Source organism: Calonectris borealis, chromosome 11, assembly GCF_964195595.1.
Source record: "Calonectris borealis chromosome 11, bCalBor7.hap1.2, whole genome shotgun sequence".
Classification (NCBI taxonomy): Eukaryota; Metazoa; Chordata; class Aves; order Procellariiformes; family Procellariidae; genus Calonectris; species Calonectris borealis.
The window spans coordinates 14,937,922-14,959,776 of NC_134322.1; the positions used below are offsets into that span (position 1 = coordinate 14,937,922).

Sequence of the window (21,855 nt, forward strand, 5' to 3'; positions counted from 1 at the left end):
GAGCTGTCCAGGGTCTGAAGTGGCTGGGTGAGAGAGACTTGTGGATAAGCTAAAATAAGGATCATAATCCTGGAGGAAAGATGGACATTTGTTCCAAATTGCATCATACTTTAAAAATGCAGAAAGTGGTTACAGGTGGCTCCATGACTCCTGCCATCCATGATAATTTGCATATCCATTGTGTTGAAAACAGGAGGACACTGAGAAGGTGGAGAAGCCCATCTGAAAAACTTCAAAAACACCTTATTAAACTAGCTTTTCTACTTGTGCCGTGTATAAATCAGATAGCTGTAGAGCTGCGGCGTTGTCTCCTCTTTCTTTTTCTTAACTATATGTGATAAATGCAGCCCATTTACTAATGCAGGTTTCACAGATTCATATAGGACTGACATTTATAGTTGTTACTTTGGCTACTACAGAGCTACAGTTGTCTTTTCTAACTTGACACCTGACACAGCTTCTTAACCATTTTGTAACAACCAAAGAAGCATCTAAAGAATAGGAAGTCAGCAAGTTTGTGGGTTTTCCTCACTGCAGTGAAGAGAGTTGAAAAGCTTAACTTGTGGTCTGGTCTTTGTTTTGTTTTGTTTTTCCTAAGGGCACTCAGAACCTGAAGATTGAAATTGCAGGTACTACTACCTCTAAAAAAATCAAACCAATTGTGCTTTAAAATGCAAGTACTGTATTATTATGTCACTAGTGCATTGAGGCACAATAATGTTATTTGCTGTTAGAATGTTATTAAATGCTTTTATTTCAACTCATTCCATTACAGAACATGAAAAACAGCGGTTATGCAAAAGCACAGATTATATGAATTTGCACTTCAAAGTGAAATGGTTTTATAATGAGTATGTGCGAGAACTCTCTGCTTTCAAGGATGCAGTGCCTGAATACTCTCTGTAAGTAGTGTATAGGGAAGTGTCCCACGAGTTTAGGCTTGGTGTAAGGTTTATTTTGGTCAAATATTTATGCTCAAGTTTGTGCAAGATCTCAAGGTGCATAGCACTGACAACTCTTTACTTTTTGCACTTTCTCCTCTTTAATCTTCATTCTATCAAAGTAAATTGTCCAGGTATTAAAAGTGTTATTAGCTATTTCATAGGACTTTTCGTCCAACTGCTGTAACTGCAGCTTGTCATAGATGACAAAATATTTTGGTCAGAAAATGCCTGGGGAAGCTATGAAATGTGGGAACAGCAGCAGTATTAGATATTGGATAAAGATACAATGCTAATGGGATATACTACTGAAATTACTCTTACTGCATTGGGTTAATATTCAACTGCTGTTTTCATTTTCGCCTTTCCTCCCGCAATTGGTACATTCAATCTTGTCCTTTTACGTGAGCCATCCTTAATCTCATTCCTTAATCTTCTGCAAGTCTGCTGATTTGCCGATGGTTTGGGGCCTGTTATTGCTTTAAATTTCTTTTTAAAGAAAAAAGCTGATGTTTTATTAAAGCAAAGTTTTCTCCAAGTTGTTTCACATACAAATAAAAAATAAATGTTAACAAAGAACCAATATTGATAAAAGACACATTCTAAATTAAAAAAAATTGTGCAGAATATGATCCCCTGCAAAACACGGAAACATTTCTCTGATGGCTACTGCTAATTTTACATCACTGGGGTAGACCAGTTTAGAGTATTGTGAAACTGAAGCCTGAAAGACATTTTGGTAGCCACAGTGTCTTTTGTGACAAAAATTTTTCTAGGATGATAGACTTTTTAGCAGCTAGAACAGATGTGAAGACACAAGACGCCAAACTGCTGGGTGGTATGGCATCTCTCCTCTCAGGATCTTTATGAAATACTTACTTTATTTTACAAAATTGTTTTTAATTTTCAGGTGGTTTGAACCATTTGTCATTCAGTGGCTGGATGAAAATGAGGATGTCTCAATGGAATTTCTTCATGGAGCCCTAGAAAGGGACAAAAAAGACGGGGTGAGCCTTTACTTTTTAAAGAAAAGAATAAAGAAAGTATGAAGACCGTTATTTGGTATTGCAAAACCAGAAGTACATTTGGTCCCACAGTATCCTTCTTAGACCTCACAAGATACGCAGTCAGTAACTGTCCTTGGAAGATAACCCTATGGACAAATTCCTGCTCTAATTCTATTTGCCTAAATTCCCCATATGTTTCACTAAACTCTGATGTGATACTGATGTCATGAAAGAGAATTTTGGTTTTATTTTTAAGAGTTTTGAAAGTAATAGAAATGTGAAAAGCCACATTTCTCAGTATTATCAGTGAGAGGTTTTTTTTCAAATTTATTTTTTATTTATTACTTTTTATGACTCTAGGAAGAATTTCACGTGTAAGAAAATCAGTTAATACAGTTTTGATCTCTGAACAAGTTAACTCACTTGAATGTTTCTCTTTAGTTTCAGCAAACATCAGATCATGCCCTCTTTTCTTGTTCTGTGGTTGATGTCTTCACACAGCTCAATCAAAGCTTTGAGATTATTAGGAAACTGGAGTGTCCTAATCCAGAATCGCTATCTCATTTAATGAGAAGATTTGCAAAGGTAAATTAAAATCAATGCATCTCAACTAAGTTTCAGAGAGTGACATTGTGTTGCCACGTACTTAAAAGCAAATTCCAATGTTGTTTAAAATCAATCTCTTATATCTTTGACCGGGATCCTTAGAAAGACACGCTGTCTGTGTCTTAAGACTGTGTTTCATCTACTTTGTCAAAATCGTTTACCAGTTTGAGAAGTTCTATCCTCTCTGAGATCTCATATTTATATATGTTATGCAATCTATTATTATTCTTGCTAAGCACTGATTACAATTCCATTAATGGAGCAATTCAGTGAAATGCAATTATCTAATTAGTCAGTGCAAGGGAAGGAAAAATTCAAGGTATGGCAATAAAGTGTTGGTGGTTGAAGCCCTGAGGTGGTAGTTCTTATTCATCTGGGGTTTAGAATCATAGAATCATAGAATCATACAGGTTGGAAAAGACCTCTAAGATCATCGTGTCCAACCGTCAACCCAACACACCATGTCCAAAGAGGATGTGGGTTTTTTATTATTTTTGTTTTACATGATGGAATTTACCATTTAAAAGATTCTTCTCCTCTCCTAGACTATCAACAAAGTTCTTCTTCAGTATGCTGTAATTATTTCAAATTACTTCAGCTCATATTGTGATAAAGAAAATGTGGTGAGTAAAAAGGTCTGTTTTGTTTCTGCCTTAGAAATTACCTTTAAATGACTTACTGTACTTTTAGGAAATGTAATCACTTTTGTGTATGAGAAGAAGCATGAACGGAGGAAGGGATTTTTGTTTTGCTTTATTTTTTAGTAAGGTCAGCATGTTTTCATAGCTGCTTACATTGCTGTGTAAAAGCTGGAATAGGTGGCATTAGTTAAGAATCCTAGTTAATAATTTCAGTATTAAAGTAGAAAAAAACTTACAAGATGGCCAGAAACACTCACTGAATAACAGCCTTATACAATGGTGAATACGGTGAATATATCTTCATCTTTTTTTCCAAACAGAAGAAAATATTTTGTTTGCATTTTCATTTTGCATTCGCTTGCTTCTCTTTATCAATTTATCATGAGAGAGTTTATAAGATCATTGTTCCCTGTGCAGGGAGTGTGTGCAGACTTTTCTGCTACTACCACTCACTCTCTGTGCTTTATCCACGCAGCAGTGAGAAGAAAATCATGTGCTATTTTGTTGCCTCACTGCTTATAAGGGACTCCCTGATGAAGGACCAGAAATAAAGGGGATATGGACACTAAAGATGTGGTTAAGCAAATCAAGACATTATCAATAGCTTAACATGACCAAGGAAAACTGTTCTTGTAAACTGACTTTTCAGTATCATTGATATTCAATCAAAACTAGTACTCCCGAGGCAGGCAACTTTTAGTGCTATGTTAATATGAAATAAAGCTTACTGCTTTCTAGATGAAATGAGTTTTAATACATAGTGTTGAGTCATCGAGTCAAACTGTTTGTGTATGTTTTTGGCCTGTCCAATGCGATTTTTTTAATTGTTGGAGTGATTGATTTCTGAAGTCACCCTGGTATGCCAATCTTTACTAAAGCTTTAGATGGAATTAATCTCATTATGATATAAAGTATTATATCAAATGCCTTTGAGGGACATAATTTATTTTTAACAGAAGCTACCTTTTTGAAATATATACTTTTAGCTTAATAAAAGACCATTTGACCAATGACCTCTATTACATTAAAAGTCCATCTTCTGCATTAGAGTTGATAGAAGAGATTAAAACAAATACTTTTTATGATTAAAGTTAGATTTTGGCATTCTTTTTCAAGTCAATACTTCTAATATTTTTATTAAACACTATAAAATGTGCACATAAATTGTTCAAATAAAAGCATACCAAAGGTGCTTTTCATAAAGCCATGTATTTAATGTAAAAACATCCTCTTATCTTCTACCTCCTGTCAGGGTTTACAAACACACCTGGTTTTATGTATTTACTTGCCACTCACTTTTATGTGTTGTTACATCTGGCTGTCTGATTCCTGTAAATTGCTGCAAAGACAAGATGATAATGAAATAATCAGATGAGAATGTTTTTAAGCTCTGGTTCTGTTGTTTACTGACAGCAATAGAAATTTTTCCATTGAGGCTTAGGCTCTGAAAGAGCAACCTTAGCTAGCCTCAAAGGAAACCTTGAAAACTGCCTCAGTATGAAGTATTTATCTCACAGCTTCAGTATATCGCCAAAGGCATTTGCACTTGTTTAGAATGAAAGAACCAAGACGTTATATTCAGCTACTTATTCCCCCATCAGAAATCATAATAATTGATTTGTGATATTGCAGATAATTTCCAGAATAATGAATATGTCAGAAGAGAGGAGATAACACAGGAGAGGAGGACGCAGTCTTAGTGATCATAAATTAATAGAAGGTAGATAAACAAATAGAAGAAGTGGGGTTTGTGGATTTTTCAAGAGACAGGAAGAGAGGTGATATTTCAACCATTATACAAAGCCAGCTGTCTTTTGTAGGAGGCCAAATAGCATGCTTTACTGGGAAGCAGTAATGTAAGTATTAAGACGACAGATAAAATTCCTTTTTTTTTTCCTTCAGTTGAGAAGGATGCTGACACCAAATTCCTTTGAGAGTAATGTAGAACTAATTAAAGCTAAATTATGTTATTGATCTTTTGAATACCAAAATCTAATCCCACCATGTTTCAGCACTACATTGGAACATGTTGTTAACTAGAAAGGTAAAAATGAGTATCAATCACTGTAATCATTCCACCACCTTCTTGTTTTCTGAAAAAAGTATACGTGTTTTATTGAAATGCATTACTTCAGTGTCTAAATTAATCCAATCATGCACTAGAACACACTGACCTTGGCCAACCAAAGCTACTATTTTAGCAAGTATTGTTTTATTGCTTCCCACGCGCCATATCAAACTAGCATATAATGTCATCTGAATACACAAAATTCTAGTAATAGATCCTTTCTTCAATAATTTTGTAATAAGCTGCTTAATTTTATCCATGTTTTACTTTTTACTTTATATTTATCCAGCAATTGTTGTCTTTTACACTGTGGCTGTGTGTTCTGCGTTAAAGAAATGAGCTTAAACAGCAATATTTTTAGGCTAAAATAATATGTTTACCAAATTCTATCACCTAATTCATTCACCAACTTTTCAAGCAATGCAAAGTGTACATTTCTGAAATATTATTCTGTTATTAACAGAACTGCCTGTTGATTTATTAAAATACTTAAACATGAGCCATTATCTGGGTTGCAGTGCTGTCACAGTTTTCTGCAAAGACCGGCTCTAGAAAGCAATCTGGCATTCCCTTTCCCCCAGTCTATTTTCACTCCCAAAGTACTTTGGTCATTATTGTGTCTACTCTCAAAGAGACGATAATGTACTACTTGCATTAATCCACTAGATGTAACTGTATTAAATATGACGAGCAACTACAGGAGATAGAAGGTTCAGGACGTGAAATACTGGGCTCTGAAAGCTGCCCAGCTGGTTGGGAGAAGGTGTTCAGGTTCCTGTGGGGCAACACTGTCCTAAGGGCATAATGGGCAGTCAGTGGCTGAGTGGGTTTGCTGGCTAGGCAAAGAGGAGTGTGAATTAAAGAAGGAAGGGGAGGCAGCAGTGGTCAGGGACCTGAGATCCTCCTCTAAGAAACACAATTGCATGAATGTAGGGCTGCTGAAGAACTGGTCTTCAGCCCAGAAGCTGTGAAAACACATATTCATACATAAAAGGAACAAAACATGCACATTCTCAATTTGGTGCTCTCTTTATAGCCCTGTATCTTGATGAACAACATTCAACAATTAAGAGTCCAGCTTGAGAAAATGTTTGAGTCCATGGGAGGAAAGGAGGTGAGTCATATTTGTTTCCTTCTCTATAAGTTCCTTAGAGATCATTAGCATCACGTTTTCAACCTCGTCACAGCCTTCACCTCTGCTTACAAAGAAAATCAAAATGTTTTAAAAAAAAAAGTCTACAAGAACTATTTAATGTCCTGACAATACTAGAAAGACCTAACACTATTTCACAGAAACATGCTAATGATCTGTAAAGTTCAGCTAGCACTGGGTGTTTTGTGTTGTGATCTGTAGTGCCAGCTTTATTTTAATGTTTGTATTGGACTATACTTTGCTTTTTTTATGTATTTACGTTTTGCCTGTATCTGAAAATTTTGTAGAATACGTGCTTTGTGCTTTGTCTGTAATGTGTCATGTCTTTGTCTAATGCCTTTGACTTGCAATCCACTGAGCAGAAGAAAGAAGGAGAGAGATTCTCTTATGAGGTTTGTGATAGTAAGCATCTTTTATTATTCCTGACCATATTTTCTAAGGCTAAGAACAGTCACATTTCCTACTAATCTCCATTGATGCATTTGTGTAATTCCCTATGATCTAAAATCAAAAAGAGCTATGCTTGGGCATTCAGCTGACACTCTAAATTGAAAAGTTTTACCAGGCAAATAGTGTGAAGTCTTTCAGAATTTCTAAAAAATCTATAAAACATTTTTTAAGTGCACTTTTCAGTAGCTGAGGGCCTGCTGCTTGTATTCAAGATTTGACACCATTTCACCAAAAGCTGCTACTCAACAGTCTAGAACTAAGGCCTAGCCTTACCTTCTTTTATATTTCAGAAGACTTAAAAGTGCCTGAAGTCCTGTCAACAGTAAAAGGATATAAACATGTGCTTCAATACTTTACTGATTGTAGTCTCTGACTGTTTTGAAAGCTAATGAAGAAATTAACATCTTTTCAAGCTACAGAATCCTGTCTCCTTGTTAAAAAGCAATGTTTAGATCATGAATATACTACACTTATTCTCAGTAGCTGGCTTTAAAAAAGAAGTTACGCATACATCAGCTTTTTCTTGTTGAGACTCTTGTTTGATAGTTTCACAAAACTTTGATCTAATGTAACCACACTATAGAGAGAATTGGAAAATACATTATTTCATATTTCCACATCCACAGTGGGACGCTGCAGAGGTAAGATAGTCCCCTGTGTCATGCAATGAATAACACTTTCCAGATGAACGTACAGATTAACTCCATGGTGAGGAGGTTTTGTTGAGCTAGCAATAGCTTCTTGAAGCTGCCATGGCAAAAATACTTCCTGCTCCAGAGAACGTGAAATAAACTTCTGCAGCCTTGTCGTCATTGAAAATTTCGTATCAAACTTTAAAAATACGTATTTATCGTCCAGACATGGCTATGTTTTTTGTGGTTACTATTAATCCCCTTTCACTCTCCAAATATTACAAATAATCTTGTTTTCCATGCTGTTATGTTCTGTGCAAAGTACTTTTGTATTAAGGTCTTGGATCCAATCCTACATGTTGAATGTCATGAATCATAAAAACATCTAAGTTTCCATAAATCCTGATGAAGACAAGGGCAGAAGAAAGCTGAGAAGCACTTTAAGTCTATATTTATCAAATTATTTTCAAATCAGAATATTTTCTTGAATCTCCAAAACGTTCCGTTTTACTCAAGAAAATATTCGTTTTCCTTTTGCTCCCAATAGCTTATATAATAATAAAAAAAAACCTAAAAAAATAACTAGGGTTTTTCATAGCAGTTTTTTTTCAAAATCTCTCATCACTTCTTATCCTTTTTGCTTTCCCTTTTGATGTTAATAAGGATGAATTATTAAGGGTGTTACAGTATCAAAGCAATATTTCCTACAAATGTGGTGCAACATGCAACCCTTGGAAAGAATTCGGAGACATTTTTCTAAAATCACTTTGTTAGGTACCTTAAGTGCATCTCTGATTCATGGTCTAAGAAAAAAAGACTAAAAAATACATTCAAAGTTTTGGTTTTTCCTCATTAGGGGAATTTCTTGAAGAAAAGTACATTCATGTTCAATTTTTTGTCACCCATATCAAAGTGCCCCTAAAATGTTTGTCCTCAAACTGGAATACTTATTCCTCTAGCTATTTCAAGAGCATAAACGCTAATGGCCAGTTTGCCTTATTGAACTGGTACTTATAAGAAACAAAGCCAGCAATAAAATCTGTAAGCAGTTTCCTTGCAGGGAGAAAATAGTCTAATATTTTGCTTGTGGAGGGCATAAAAAGTCAGATGATCTTCAGCCGAATAATGAGACCTATTTCAGTTGAAGCAAAACTAATTCTGAGAAAAATTAAATGCTGTTAATCTCCTCAGTGTCACATTGTGAGCAGTATGTCTTTCAAACTACGCAGTCAAAATACCACAACCAAGCAGCAGTCCCTATGTTCAGAGTAGGCCTATTGCATGTTGCGGGGCAGGGAGATCTATAAATAGAGAAAAAACTGGGCTCTCAGTGCTCCTGCCATTAAAATATAATAGTCTGAACAATATGAGTTTCTTTATTAACTCTCCTCTTCTGCTGTAGCCAAGCAGGAAGGGTACTTAAAAAATTATATAAGTGAGATCAGTATGCCATAATAAAGAGTAGTAAAGTGGAATCCAACCCACTGTCTGTTTTTTTTAAATCAAGTCCAAAGTCATGGGAACAGATTATCATAATGTAGAATTTTTGTTTAGCTCCTGTTTGTTTCATCCAAAAGGAGTGCATATATTTGCACTAAATCATTTTTTCATGTCTGACAAGTTGGAAGCTGATAAAAGGAAACAAACAAAAAAAAAAAGTTAATGCTTGTGTTGCTTTTCACCAGATGGCAGAACATGGCAGAAATGAGTTACAGCAATTAAGATCAAAAAAAAGGTGGAGAAGAAAAGCAGGTTGTTTATGTACAACAGTATTATATTGACTGTAGGCCGCACCTCGAATACTGTGTTCGGTTTTGGGCCCCAAAGTACAAGAAGGACATTGAGGTGCTGGAGGGTGTCCAGAGAAGGGCAACAAAGCTGGTGAAGGGCCTGGAGCACAAGTCTGATGAGGAGCAGCTGAGGGAACTGGGACTGTTTAGCCTGGAGAAGAGGAGGCTGAGGGGAGACCTCATCGCGGTCTACAACTACCTGAAAGGAGGTTGTAGTGAGGTGGGCGTTGGTCTCCCAAGTAACAGCGATAGGACGGGAGGAAATGGCCTCAAGTTGCGCCAGGGGAGGTTTAGATTGGACATTAGGAGAAATTTCTTTACTGAAAGAGTGGTCAGGACTTGGAACAGGCTGCCCAGGGGAGTGGTTGAGTCACCATCCCTGGAAGTATTTAAAAGACGTGCAGATGAGGCACTTAGGGACATGGTGTAGTGGGTATGGTGGTGTTGGGTTGACGGTTGGACTCGATGATCTTGGAGGTCTTTTCCAACCTTGATGATTCTATGATTCTGAATCATATTTCCTCTCAGGTAAGTTCAGTTCCAACTTTACATGTAATGCTTAGGAATTCCTGTAGGAATCTATATGTGGTCCTAAAGACTTTGATGGGATAACAGAGGCCTAGACTTAAGCAGAATAGTTCTGAAGTGTCCATCTTTAAATCTATTAATTCAGAGGCCTAAGTATTTAGAGCAGTGGCAGCCAAACATCTCAAAATGGGATTCACTGTATCTAGATAGTGGGGCGGGGCAGGGGGGAAGGAAGGATGATGTCTGTCAGAGACAAAAAGAACCACTAAAGGGACAGATCTGATAAACACCTGTATCTTCCCTAGATGTACATACAATGTGCAAAACTATTTTCTGAGCGAAGTAACCGGATGGTCCCACTAGGAAACCATAAGCAATTAGACTAGTGAAATTGCAGACAAATGGAATTCCGATTAGAGGTTCCCTTTAACTCATGCAAAAGTAATTTGCATCTCTGTAGTTTCCTATAGAAACACTACCAAATTTGCAGTTAACAAGGTTGTGTCCATACTAGCACACATTAAATTACAGCATGGAATAGCTCAATTTAACACATTATGTTGAAAGCAGCCAAATTCATCAGATCTTTAACTCTTTTCCAAGGCTTGTATGTATAAAAAATTTCACAGTTTTAGACAGGCAGCATTTGGAAACAATGATGTTCAAATATTTCTTATTTCTTATTTTTTCAGCTCTTCAGCAAAAGTATTCTCTGCTTTTAATAAGCATTCAGAAAAAGTCAAACCTCTAATTATCTATTTAATAATCCATAATTAACAGATCTTATGAAGTGTGCCAACAAATATATGAGTATGTTCTGTTGTGGGTAAAAATTAACTCTATTATTTAAGAAGATGGTAAAATAACAGAAATATTTAGGAACCTAAGAAAGCCAAGCAAATGAAGAATTGGTAGAAAAGTATGATTTACACATTAACAGATTAATAACATTTTCACTACCAAAATAAGTTTGCTCTTTAAAAAAATCCAGATTTTGATACCCGAGCAACCTACAAATTATTTTAAGACCAGCCCACACCTGCTGTGAACTGTAAATGGAACCCAAGAAGCTAAGGGATACATGGTCTTTTCTCCCTTTCGATTCTTAAATTAGATATGGCACATTAATGACACTCATCTTTTTGTCCCCCAACAATAATCTGCTCAGTTAGGGCTTTTTTTCTTTTATTTTCCTGAAAAATTGCTCAGGTATGGTTTTTTTTCCTTCTTCACCAAACTCTATGGAGCAGATGAGACTTAAGGCAAAAAAGTCCCCCATACTGTAGATACTTCATTTTCATATCTGTATATCCCTATATGACATCTTCTCAGATGCCGATCAGCATTGCCTTTTGCCTCACTTTCATGCTTTCTGTCCGGTTGATTGCAAAGTAGGGTGACATTAGGGCTAGGTTAGCCCTGTAATTCTTCATTTAACCACATCTGGGTGGCTGAGATTTCTGCAGCTGAGCGTGTTTGTATCTATTTGCTTAAACTGCTACTAGTAGCAACTAGTATGAAGAATTACAGATTGCATTTACCTGAGTTCTTACACACTTCCCTTCCCATAATAACTCTGCACTATCCAGAAACAGATTGGCTCATGAAACAGAGATGGTTATTTTTATCGTTATTCCCTTGCTAGTAAATAATCTCAGCCAAGTCAAGAATGCTGAGGACTTCTTCTCTTGGTCACTGGAAAGCCTTAGATAAATGAATTAATCTCTCCATCGCTGATTTGCCTCGCTGGGAAACTTACCTCCTTCACACAGCGATTTTGAGAGCTATGTGTTACTGCCTCAAGTAGTGAGTGTTGTGATGTCAACCTGCATAAGTCTTGCAGCTTGTTAACTTCATTAAGCCAAACTATTTGCACAGTGCTATAGTGCATTTCCCACACGATACTTTCCTGAGAACAAGAAAACTTGGTATAAAATGCATTTGCAGTTGTTCAAACCATTGCTGAAAGAATAGATCCTTCTAAAGCACAAACAAAATTCCTTTTTGAGCTTATTGTTGCAAAACTGTGGTATTTTTGCACAGTGTAGTCATGTTGTGAACTACAGCCTTTTAGAATATTTAAGAGTAAGACAGTAACCCTTCCTACTTCCACTGAATTTTTTTTTTCCCAAAGATTTTTTTTTTAAGTAAGGCATCATAGCTGAGCATATTTTTCATATTAAAAAGTCAGTGGATTAATTTATGCATAAAAGACAAGTTATACAGAAGATAATCCACAATAGTTAGTGTGTGCGATTTACCTTATTTCCACTGCACAAGGCCATCCTAAAACCATCTTTACCAGCTGTGAAGTCGCCCCAGAATTTCATAGTACAGAACCATCATAATAGTTCCCATCTTAGCTGTACCATATCAGAAAAAAAAGCAGCTCATGGCTGTGGTGTATTTGAATGATGCCAGTCAAGGGCTGATGCCTTTGGACCCTCCAATTTGCCCTGGGAACTCACTAGCACATAGAGGGGAAGTGGAAAAATAAATGAAAAGTGCACATTTTAGTCCTGGTGAGACACTCAAATTGCCATATTTTCCAGTAGTTAAACAAAAATAACAATAGCCTTAAAAAATCTTGCTAACATATTCTTAGTCACCACATCACCAGGTGTCTGGCACCTGGATGGTCAGCCCGCATACCTCTTTGTATTCCACTCCTCCTTATGACACTGCATTAATAAGTGCGAGCATGTATACGCAAGGCTGGATGTCCTGCCCAATGCCTCCAGCTGTGCGCACACAAACTTGTGCATGCAATTTGTGAGCACAAAGCCCTCTAAAACGTCTAGCACTTGCATGCACCTTTCTATAATGTGTGTTATGTCCACAATCTGATATTAGTATTTAATCCAATTTTGGACAAACTAAGTCCAATTCCAGGTGAATTTAGCAAAAATATTGTGTTTTCTGGTTATCACAACAACCTCTGATAGAAAGTAACTACATTGGCCTTTTTTAACAAGATGATTCTCTAGTTTGTGCATGATCTGGTAAGAAATTTTGAGTCTTATGCCTGCCTGGTATTTTTGTGCTTTCTCTGATATGTACCATGTTCAGTGTGAATGCTTGTGTGTTCAGTATTTGTTAAATGTTAATATTCTAGTGGTCTTAAATTTGTGTTCTATATGTATCCCACCAAAGGAGGGAGTATAATTCCCTAGTGAAATGCATTTCCCGGAAAAATCTTTGCCTTTGTTAGTAAACGCTATCTTTGTTAACTAATATAGACATTTCAGTAAAATTAGCTTTTTTATCCCTGCTTTTCATGTGAAGGAAAATAATCACTTTAAGTGTATGACCTGTCAGAGTGTATCTGCCAGGGAAACTACTAAGAGATGAAGTGGAGAAGCCACAGAACTTCTCTCAATGCAAAGTAATTAAAAACTAAATCAGCAAGCAGTCACAGTGTTAAAATATAAGCTTCTCAGTTTAGAAAGGTTTTATACATCCCTGAATATCTTCTAAGGGATGTATGGCAATTCCCCTTGTCACCTATTTCAGATTTTTGTCAAAAACTTTAATGAAAATCTTGGATTGTTCTCTGCTTTTAAAGCACACATAACTTCTAAGGAGAAAAGGGATGGTGTAAGATTAGAACACAGTAGATCTCTGAGGGTGTTTCAGAGTTTGTTTTTTCTTTGCTTTGCCATAGAGTTCCTGTGTCTCATGTAAGTTATCCAACGTGCTGTGACAGCTTCCCTGTGTCGCTAAAGTGTGATTAAAAGAGCTGACCTGCTGCACCATAGTACTCTGAAGCATCAAATGAAGGATAAGCACGAAACGCTACTCATGCAGTTGAAAGATATGAAAGTGCAAATAGAGACAGACCTGATTATGTATTCTAAATGCGCAATTTCCTTTGTCAGAAGATCTGTGTCTGACCTTACTGCAGAACAGAGCCCAGAATTTGAGGATTATAATTGAAAATCATTCCCCAACATTGTGATATAAATAGCTGAAAGTCCTGGAACATCAGCTATTAATTCACATTCAGCTGTTGATCCTGATGATCATCAATCATATCCCACAACGGACTGTAACTATTTTTCCTAAATGCTAAAAGCTCAAGGAGACAAAAAGTCAATTTTTTTTTAATTTGAAAAAGAATGCATAGCAAATAAACAAGGTGCTGATCAATATCAACAGAGTACCTTTTTGATTAAATATCATCCCTGTAAATGTAAAACTATATTTCTCCCCCGTATTCTCTTTTTTCCTATGTTTAGAAAGCCTGTATCAGAGGTACAGGAGCTGTTCTCCCTGTGCACCAGAATGTGTTGCACTGTGCTTGAATTATGTATGTCCTAATGGCTTTTAGAAACAGAAGGACTGAAACTCAATAGATTCCCTTGCCTCATACTATATCAGTAGAAGCAGCATGGATAGTCTTCAAGCCATCTTTCCCAGTGCTGGCTGTTCTACTTTTATGCTGCATTGATGGGAATATGGAAACATCTTCCACGCAAATCACAAAAAAATTACCGATGATGGTGAAATGTACAAAAAAAATTAAAAGACAAAAACATCTGCAGTATTATTAACACAAACACTACATTCTTATGCATCCTTCTCTTGGGATGCCTTGTAAATACCATTTGCCTGATAATGGTAGTTCTATTCTTGTGACTGCCAACAAAATTTGCACCATCCCATAGAAAGCCATTGTTTAATGGCACAGTTTTGATTTCTAACAATGTAATTCTTCACTATTACGATCAAATATTTTCCTTTAAATAGTAATTGGATTTTTAGGCCTACTAAAGCAATCCTGTGTTGTTAGAGGTGTTTCCACATTTGGTTGTCCATGGTGCCGTGTATCATTGCATATAATTCCTAATTCGTTAATTGCAATGGAAAACCCAAAACCATAGTGTATAAGTAAAATATAACATTACTTATCTCTTTGCAGTTGGATCCTGAAGCTAGTGTTGTTCTAAAAGAACTTCAGGTGAAACTTAGCAATGTATTGGATGAACTCAGCGTAATGTATGCTACAAGGTAACAAGCCTATTTTACTGCCAACCTCAGAGAAATATTCCTGTTCAAAAATCTACCTTGTCTGGGTGGTTGTTTGGATGTCCTGAGGTACAGCTTGCTTCTGCCCTGATGAAGTAATGTGCATTTGTGTGTGTGTATGTGTTTAGACTCTGAAACATATAGCAGTAACCTCACTGTAAAGAAAACTGAAAATGGTCTGTGGGCATGAACGTGTTACAGAGGTGAGGCTGATGACATTTATTCTGCTTTTTGGAAAACAAAAATTGCTGCTTTGTTCTTGCCTGATGCTGTGTTAAACTTTTCTCTCTGACCATGTTTATGTTACTTCCTGAGACTGACAGCTTTTTCCAAGTGGCCTGCTTCAACCAGGCACGTCTGCCTGTGTTTAGCCTGCTTCAAATGGCCACTGTGAATGGCTTTCTTGGGTCATTTGCTTGCCTGTGGCTCTGCAAAAAATGTCTACTGAGCCTTACTCTCAAAATCTTACATTAATCAGAGTGCACACTGCAGTCTTGAATGAGTATGGCGCTGCGCCAGCAGTGCCTGTGCTATAAGAAGCTGCAAATTATTTCTGTTTCAAATTAGAAAGGAATCTAAGAAAGAGGGATTAGTGCTGTATTGGTATTCATTAAGCAAAGTCTGCAGTTGCTTATTTAATTCATCGATGAACAATCTGGGTGGACAGTGTTCGCTTTTTCTCAGTGTGCTTAATTTTTCATATTGTCTTGCTTTATTTTTGCTCCCAGGCTCTGGTTCTCTGATCATTGACAGTGCATGAATATTATTTCTTTCCAGGGCTTCTTTCTGAATGAGCCAACTAGGTTTCGGCCAAAGAAAGCCCAGGAATAGCTCAATCTAGGGTATGCTCCAGATAGCTAGAACAGTTTATTGCTGGGGTTTGTGAAGTTAACAATGTTAGAAAGATGGCTAATGTCAAGAAAAGCCAATGCATTATTTTGGCTTTTATTGGAGGGACTGGTCCCAAGGATTTACATGAGCAGCTTCAATAGCAGCTTCATGGTGATTTTACCTAGGGCTTTGAAGTGTGTAGGTTCATCCACACACATCCAAGTGTACTTGGAAAAGTTTCCAATTTTTCCAGTGTTTTCACATGGAGATTTGTGTTCTTTTTTTATGATTAGCCATGTAGCTGGAACAGCTTACTGCCTAATTACAATGGGGTTTTTTCCCTCATAGTAAATTCTCTTTCACTTTCCTCAAGTTAGTCTTTGCCATTTTTCTTTTCACATTAATAGGCCTGGTATATTTATGGCCTCTGTTTTGCATTTCTGTTCATAAACTAATCCTAAACCAATTCAATTCATCATAAATCAATTTATAAAGCAAATTACCATGTGTGCGGAGCCTTATTCTGCCTCTGAACTGTTGACTCTGATTAACTGCTGTTCTGCATTGTTTAAGTATATTGACCGAAGACTGTATCACATCAGTGACACTACAAGACTGTCAGACACATTGCTCAACCAGATCAGTTAGGAAACAGAACAGTTTTCAGAAAAACTGACCAGATACAACTTGAGGAGCAAGAATTTGTTCACACTCACCTTGAAGTGGAAAAAGATTCCTTCCAGGAGGAAGAGTCTAACTACTTCTTAGTGGGTTTGTTTTTTTTTTTTTGCGAAAGAATATTTTAAACAGTCCAAATGTTTTAGCTCTGCCTAGTTGCAAAGAAGTAAGCAAAGCTTTTGATGGCACTGACTCTGTGTGAAACCCGGCAAAAAGTCAAATTGAGCCAAACAAGGCAAAATCAGTAGAAGTTTTCTATTTGTCCTCAAGAAGATGGTTCATATTAACCATCAAGAGAAAAATAATTTTTAGTCTCCTGTTCCTGTTGTCCTTTCACACCAAAAAAAAAATCTCGAGAAGTTGTTGCTAGCTGGGAGTCAATCATACCCTAAACTACAGATTCTGATACATCTATTGCTTTCAGAAAATAATTAATTGGGCATGAAAAGCATAACGACAGAACGGAAACAAGGCGGGGGGGAAATCAAAACAGTACATGAATTAGTTACCTAAGCTATAATCCTTAGGAAGAGTTATTTTCAGTCTGTAACACCTGCAGTATCTTGCGTTTGTGAATTTTCCATCTTTGCAGAAAAGATTTAAGTCTTGTTGAAGAACCTGATGCAAAATGATAAATGTTGTTTTCTATGCTAGAATTCTTTCATTCTCTTTTTTGGGGTTGTTTTTTTTTTTTCATCCTGTAGTTTCCAATTTATTATTGAAGATTGTGTAAGACAAATGAGCAATGAACTGAATCAAATGAGAGGAAATGGGAATGCAGCAGCCAATAAGAACAGTGCGGCCATTGATGCGGAGATTGTGCTTCGGCCTCTCATGGATTTCCTGGACAAAACGTAAGCGTGGCACACTGGTTTGTGTGGCAGATTAGGAACTGGATGCTACAGTCAGGCATACTTCGTTTTACCCTGAAGCATCATTAATACCTAGAAACAATCTGTAGTATTTTTAATATTTGTAGTATTCATATGTGTGCAGAATACTATGCTTAAAGTGTTAACTTATACTAAGCAATTTCTATGTAAGCTACATATTTACCTTTCTATTTCTTGTTGTGTCTTGAGTCATTACAAAGGAGCTAGCGTATGGTCTCTCCTCCAGAAGCTGTGGTATAAAGAAGATTGTACTGAACAAGAGCAAAAGTAAATTCCTTATACTGAAATTGTCTGGCATTTGTTCTAGGCTGGCACCCAGTGTCCCCCTGCTTATTAATATGCACTTCTGTGTCCCCAAAAACCTGGTCACCATTTGAAGATTTACAGAGCAGCTTGATCTTTTTCAGTCAGTAAGAAGCTAAATTTTGAAATAGTCCTGCAAACTCACTCCGGGCCCTGAAAGTAAGGGCAGAGACGGGATCAGCTGTTCTGAAAGGTCATGTGCAGCACGGGCACATCTATAAGCACCTCACTGTCCTTGGTCATGTCATTACTGGTACTTGTGAAACACCAGTGGCCTTTTACTGGAAGTGACTGTGAGAACAAGCAGCATGACGCTGATCCCGTGCTTCAGGTCTCCAGTCACATATACGTGAGTTACATACCATTGAACCTTTTGGTTCCTTATGCCTATTTCTCTGAGCCAGACATTTTCAAAATGAGGGTGGAAAAGGTGTGCTGAGGGAGAATCCTAAGGGAGAAGCATAACCAGGAGGAAGTGGCTGGGCAGGACTGGGGTTAAGGCTGGAGCTGTGCTGGGAAGATATGAGGAAGAGACTGAGCCAGGCAGAGAGCAGGCTCAGGGAAGCTTGTGGCTTCCAGAAGCCATTATGTTTGATGCAGAGCCCTTGTTTGCAGGATGCCTGCTATGCCTGTCTTGCAAAGCCCCTGTCTGGAGAGTTTAAGAGGCAGCAGAATAGGTTCAGTTTTTCCAGTGTCCTCTGAGGTCTGTTTCCTCCCAGCTCTGCCCTCTTTCTCATCCCTGGACAAACATTTTCAGCCCTGACCAAACCCCCACAGATTCTTTCCCCGTTAAACAGAACATACTCTGGGCAGTGCCAAGGGGCCTTTCTTTGTCTTCTGCATTGTAAAGTTGTACAGATCACGTTACTCCACACTTCGCTGTATGATTATCTGGTGTTACTGGTGGTGGCCTGCAGTCCCAAATGAAACTTCCTCAGAGTCATGGATCTCCATGAAGGTTTGTTTTTATGCTTTTGACAAACTGCTGTGCATCTATGATCAGTAAGACTCTATTTTGAAGTTAGTGACTGGAGGTGCAGAATACTTCTCTGGGCTTCTGATGTTGGGACTAGTAAGACCCAAGTCAAAGGCTGATTTAAAGAATTGATTTATAGCTGCCTTTTCTTTATCCAGGGCATTACTTCACATTCTTATTGTTTCTAAAAATGGGACTGATGCGCGTGCTATCCTAGAAACATGACTAGAATCACCGCTCCCAAATGTACATATGCATAGCCAAAGTCTAAAAGTCATTGGTATAAAGGGTGGGGGAGGGAATTGAAGGGGATTTTGGTTTTTCTTTGAGGGTTTAATTTTGCTAGGCTTCATTTTTTGGGGGCTTTGCCAATTACATGAATTTCAATGACAGCTGGCAATGGGAAAATGCTTATTTAATGTACTTGATAAGATTTGACTATTTTTGCAACACTGTCAAGTGCAGTGCCTGGATTCCTAGCCTGGAAAAAAATTTTAGCTGCTTTGTCTATATGTCAGCCTTTTATTTTTAGCAATCTACCTAGTCCTATGCGTTAAGTTACAAGAGGGGTATGTGTTGCTTTCAAGCAGTATGGTTTTAAATTTTAATTATCTTTGAGTTAAGACGTTTACTCCTAGCACAAGTCTTGAAGAAAAGCCAAAAGTGTTTATACACTTACAAGTGCTATCCTAAGCTCATCGTTTAAAAAACTGGGTAAGCTGACTTTTGCCTGTCAAGTTCGATTCCAAATTGCCATTTCTCAAAGCCGTCTTCATAGCTTCTTTGAGATTTAATTGAATAATGACATAATGGAAATAAAAAAGGGTTTTAAATTACTGTCCAAGTAGAAAATATTCCTCACCACAGGAGTGTTAAATGGAATTTTAGCGGATTTAAACCCATGCACAGAAAATAAAGATGTGAAATTTAAAAAAAAAAAAACCACTGCTAGGAAGTATCACCTTTCTTACAAATATATATTTATAATAGGATTATAAACATGTCATATTAATATGGTTTGGGTTTTAGTTATTTCTTAATTATGCTTTTATTTATGTGCTTACTAAAAGTAGTAAAAAATGCTAGAAATATTAATTGGCATATTTATGATGTGATATGTATGACGACTTTACAATAATCTTTTTTTACATTAATAGATTAGACATAATTCTGTAAAATTCCCCACATATGCATTTGTGTGATATTATTTTGAAATATTTTTTCCTGTGCCTGAAAACTGCAGCACTTTATTCACGACGCTACTTATTCATGATGATACATACAAGATGGTTTATGAATATACTCTTAAATAAAGAAAAAAATCTAAGTATATAGATCCTCCAAAAATCTAATTTTACCGTTAGTTAATAGATAGTATGATTGCACAGATATGCCAGTATATAGAAATAAATGCTTCCAAATGGTATCCCTGAATTTGCATTAGCTATCAACACCTAGTTCTACATCACAGTAGAAATATAAGACAACAAGGGAGACATTTGGTTTTTATTTTTAAGACATAAAAAAATTACATACCAAAACTTTAATTTAGGGGCTTTGAGAGTGCTAAATTGTATTCATCCATCAAACTTTATAAGTCATCATCATTTTGCATTTTCGATTAAATATACATCAATAATATATTAAGCAATAAATTGGATAGTGGAGATTTACACGATTTTGTGATCTGCAAGTCTTTTTTTTACCAAAGATATCTACTGATAATATTGCGAAATAACTCAGCCATTGAGAAATCCTTATTGGTAGAAAAAAGCTAAACCATAATGGCCATTAATCGGAGCATATAGTGATACAGCACCTCTGAAGTTTTAATGCTAGTTTTGGAGACTGGTTTGTGTTTTGTTTTATTCCAGTTTAAGTGTCTCTGCGAAAATCTGTGAGAAGACAGTTCTGAAACGGGTTTTAAAAGAGCTATGGAAGTTAGTCTTGAACAAAATAGAAAAACAAATTGTGCTTCCACCACTGACGGACCAAACCGTAAGTGTCCTAGCAGTAGTTCACACCCATCATAAAGGATTGTAATAATGTGCTTAATCAGGTGTTTGCCAAAGGGTCTGATACTATCCTTTTCTGTACCTTGACCAGAAGGAACAATATATTGACTGTATGCAGTATGTTGCTCTCTAGTGTTTCAAAGTAGTGTAGCTAGGTTGCTTTTCTGTAGCTGGTGAGGAAGACCTTGCTCTTTCATATACTGCCTGCCCCGACTCAGAGCAGTTTTTATGAATGCAGTATAAAAAAAGCCGAATCACTGACTTTGTAGTGTGTTTTCATATAAGGGCTTTTAAGTTTGATTTCTCTTGACTTCATCATGCATGGTAACACCAAGAGTGTTTCTTGCCCTTCCCAGTTGCACCAGGAATTCAATCGCTTCCATTTTTGCAGCTCCCAGAAAGCCAGGAATGCCCCATCCCATTCTCCAGTCCTGCCTACTGTGCCATTCCTCATCTTGAGGCAGCACTTAACATCAGGAAGCTTAAGCCAATTTTAGCTCTAAAATTTTTGGCTATTTTAATAGCAGACTTGATAGGCAGGACTGCATTTACAGCCTGACAAGAAGAGGGAAAGAAACTATAAGTTAATACAGAAAGTAGTGCTGCTACACACAAGGCCAGTGCGGGTGATGGCCTGACATGAATCCTGAATGGTGACAGAGCTAAGGACACTGGTAAAATCTGATTCTGTCTAAGGATGGAAGAAAAAAAGCCTGGCTTGGAGTGCCTTTTTTTAATTGCTTTTTGCTTTTTTGTGGGACTGGGATAACATAAATGTTAATTCTTCTCATTTTCAATCTTGTCTAGAATAAATTCACTATCTTTATGACAAGCTAATCATGACATTGCCATTGTGTGCCTTTGGGCAACTTTACTGTATACATCCTATGATATCAGTTAAGCTGCTAAAAATCTATTGGTCAGTGTCCATACATTAAAGGCATATCATTAAATCATATTATAATATATTAAAGATACATGAAAGAATATTGCTGGAGAGGCAAGAGGAAATCTAACAGAACATTTATAAATGGTGTTAAGGTAGTAATGAAATAACCTGAGCGATTAAAAATTATAGACTAGAGCTGATCACAAGCTCATAGCCAGGACTCCATTCACTGAATTTGTTCATATTTACTATAATGCTCTTGTTTACTATGCATAATTAGAAACAGCCCCTCTTTCAATGAGTGACTGTGTCAAATTTATATTTCTGAGATTTTTAATTTGCTTTTCAAACATTTTGGTGCAAATTTTATCTGCAAATACATAAGTAGCATTTAAATTGGGTAACTGCATTTCCCATCAGGCACTA

The 21,855-nt window shown here is 36.8% G+C and overlaps 1 protein-coding gene across 7 annotated transcripts in view; it reads left to right on the forward strand.

Moving 5' to 3' along the window:
- The window catches only part of UNC13C (unc-13 homolog C), a 244,707-nt gene that overhangs the window by 196,827 nt on the left and 26,025 nt on the right, over positions 1-21,855 (forward strand). For all 7 annotated transcript variants that reach the window (XM_075160101.1, XM_075160104.1, XM_075160102.1 and 4 more), the window contains 8 exons: positions 776-902; positions 1,852-1,948; positions 2,390-2,533; positions 3,100-3,177; positions 6,300-6,377; positions 14,738-14,826; positions 17,058-17,207; positions 20,400-20,523. In XM_075160101.1, the coding sequence (XP_075016202.1) occupies positions 776-902; positions 1,852-1,948; positions 2,390-2,533; positions 3,100-3,177; positions 6,300-6,377; positions 14,738-14,826; positions 17,058-17,207; positions 20,400-20,523 (887 nt within the window). The remainder of the gene's footprint in view (positions 1-775; positions 903-1,851; positions 1,949-2,389; positions 2,534-3,099; positions 3,178-6,299; positions 6,378-14,737; positions 14,827-17,057; positions 17,208-20,399; positions 20,524-21,855) is intronic.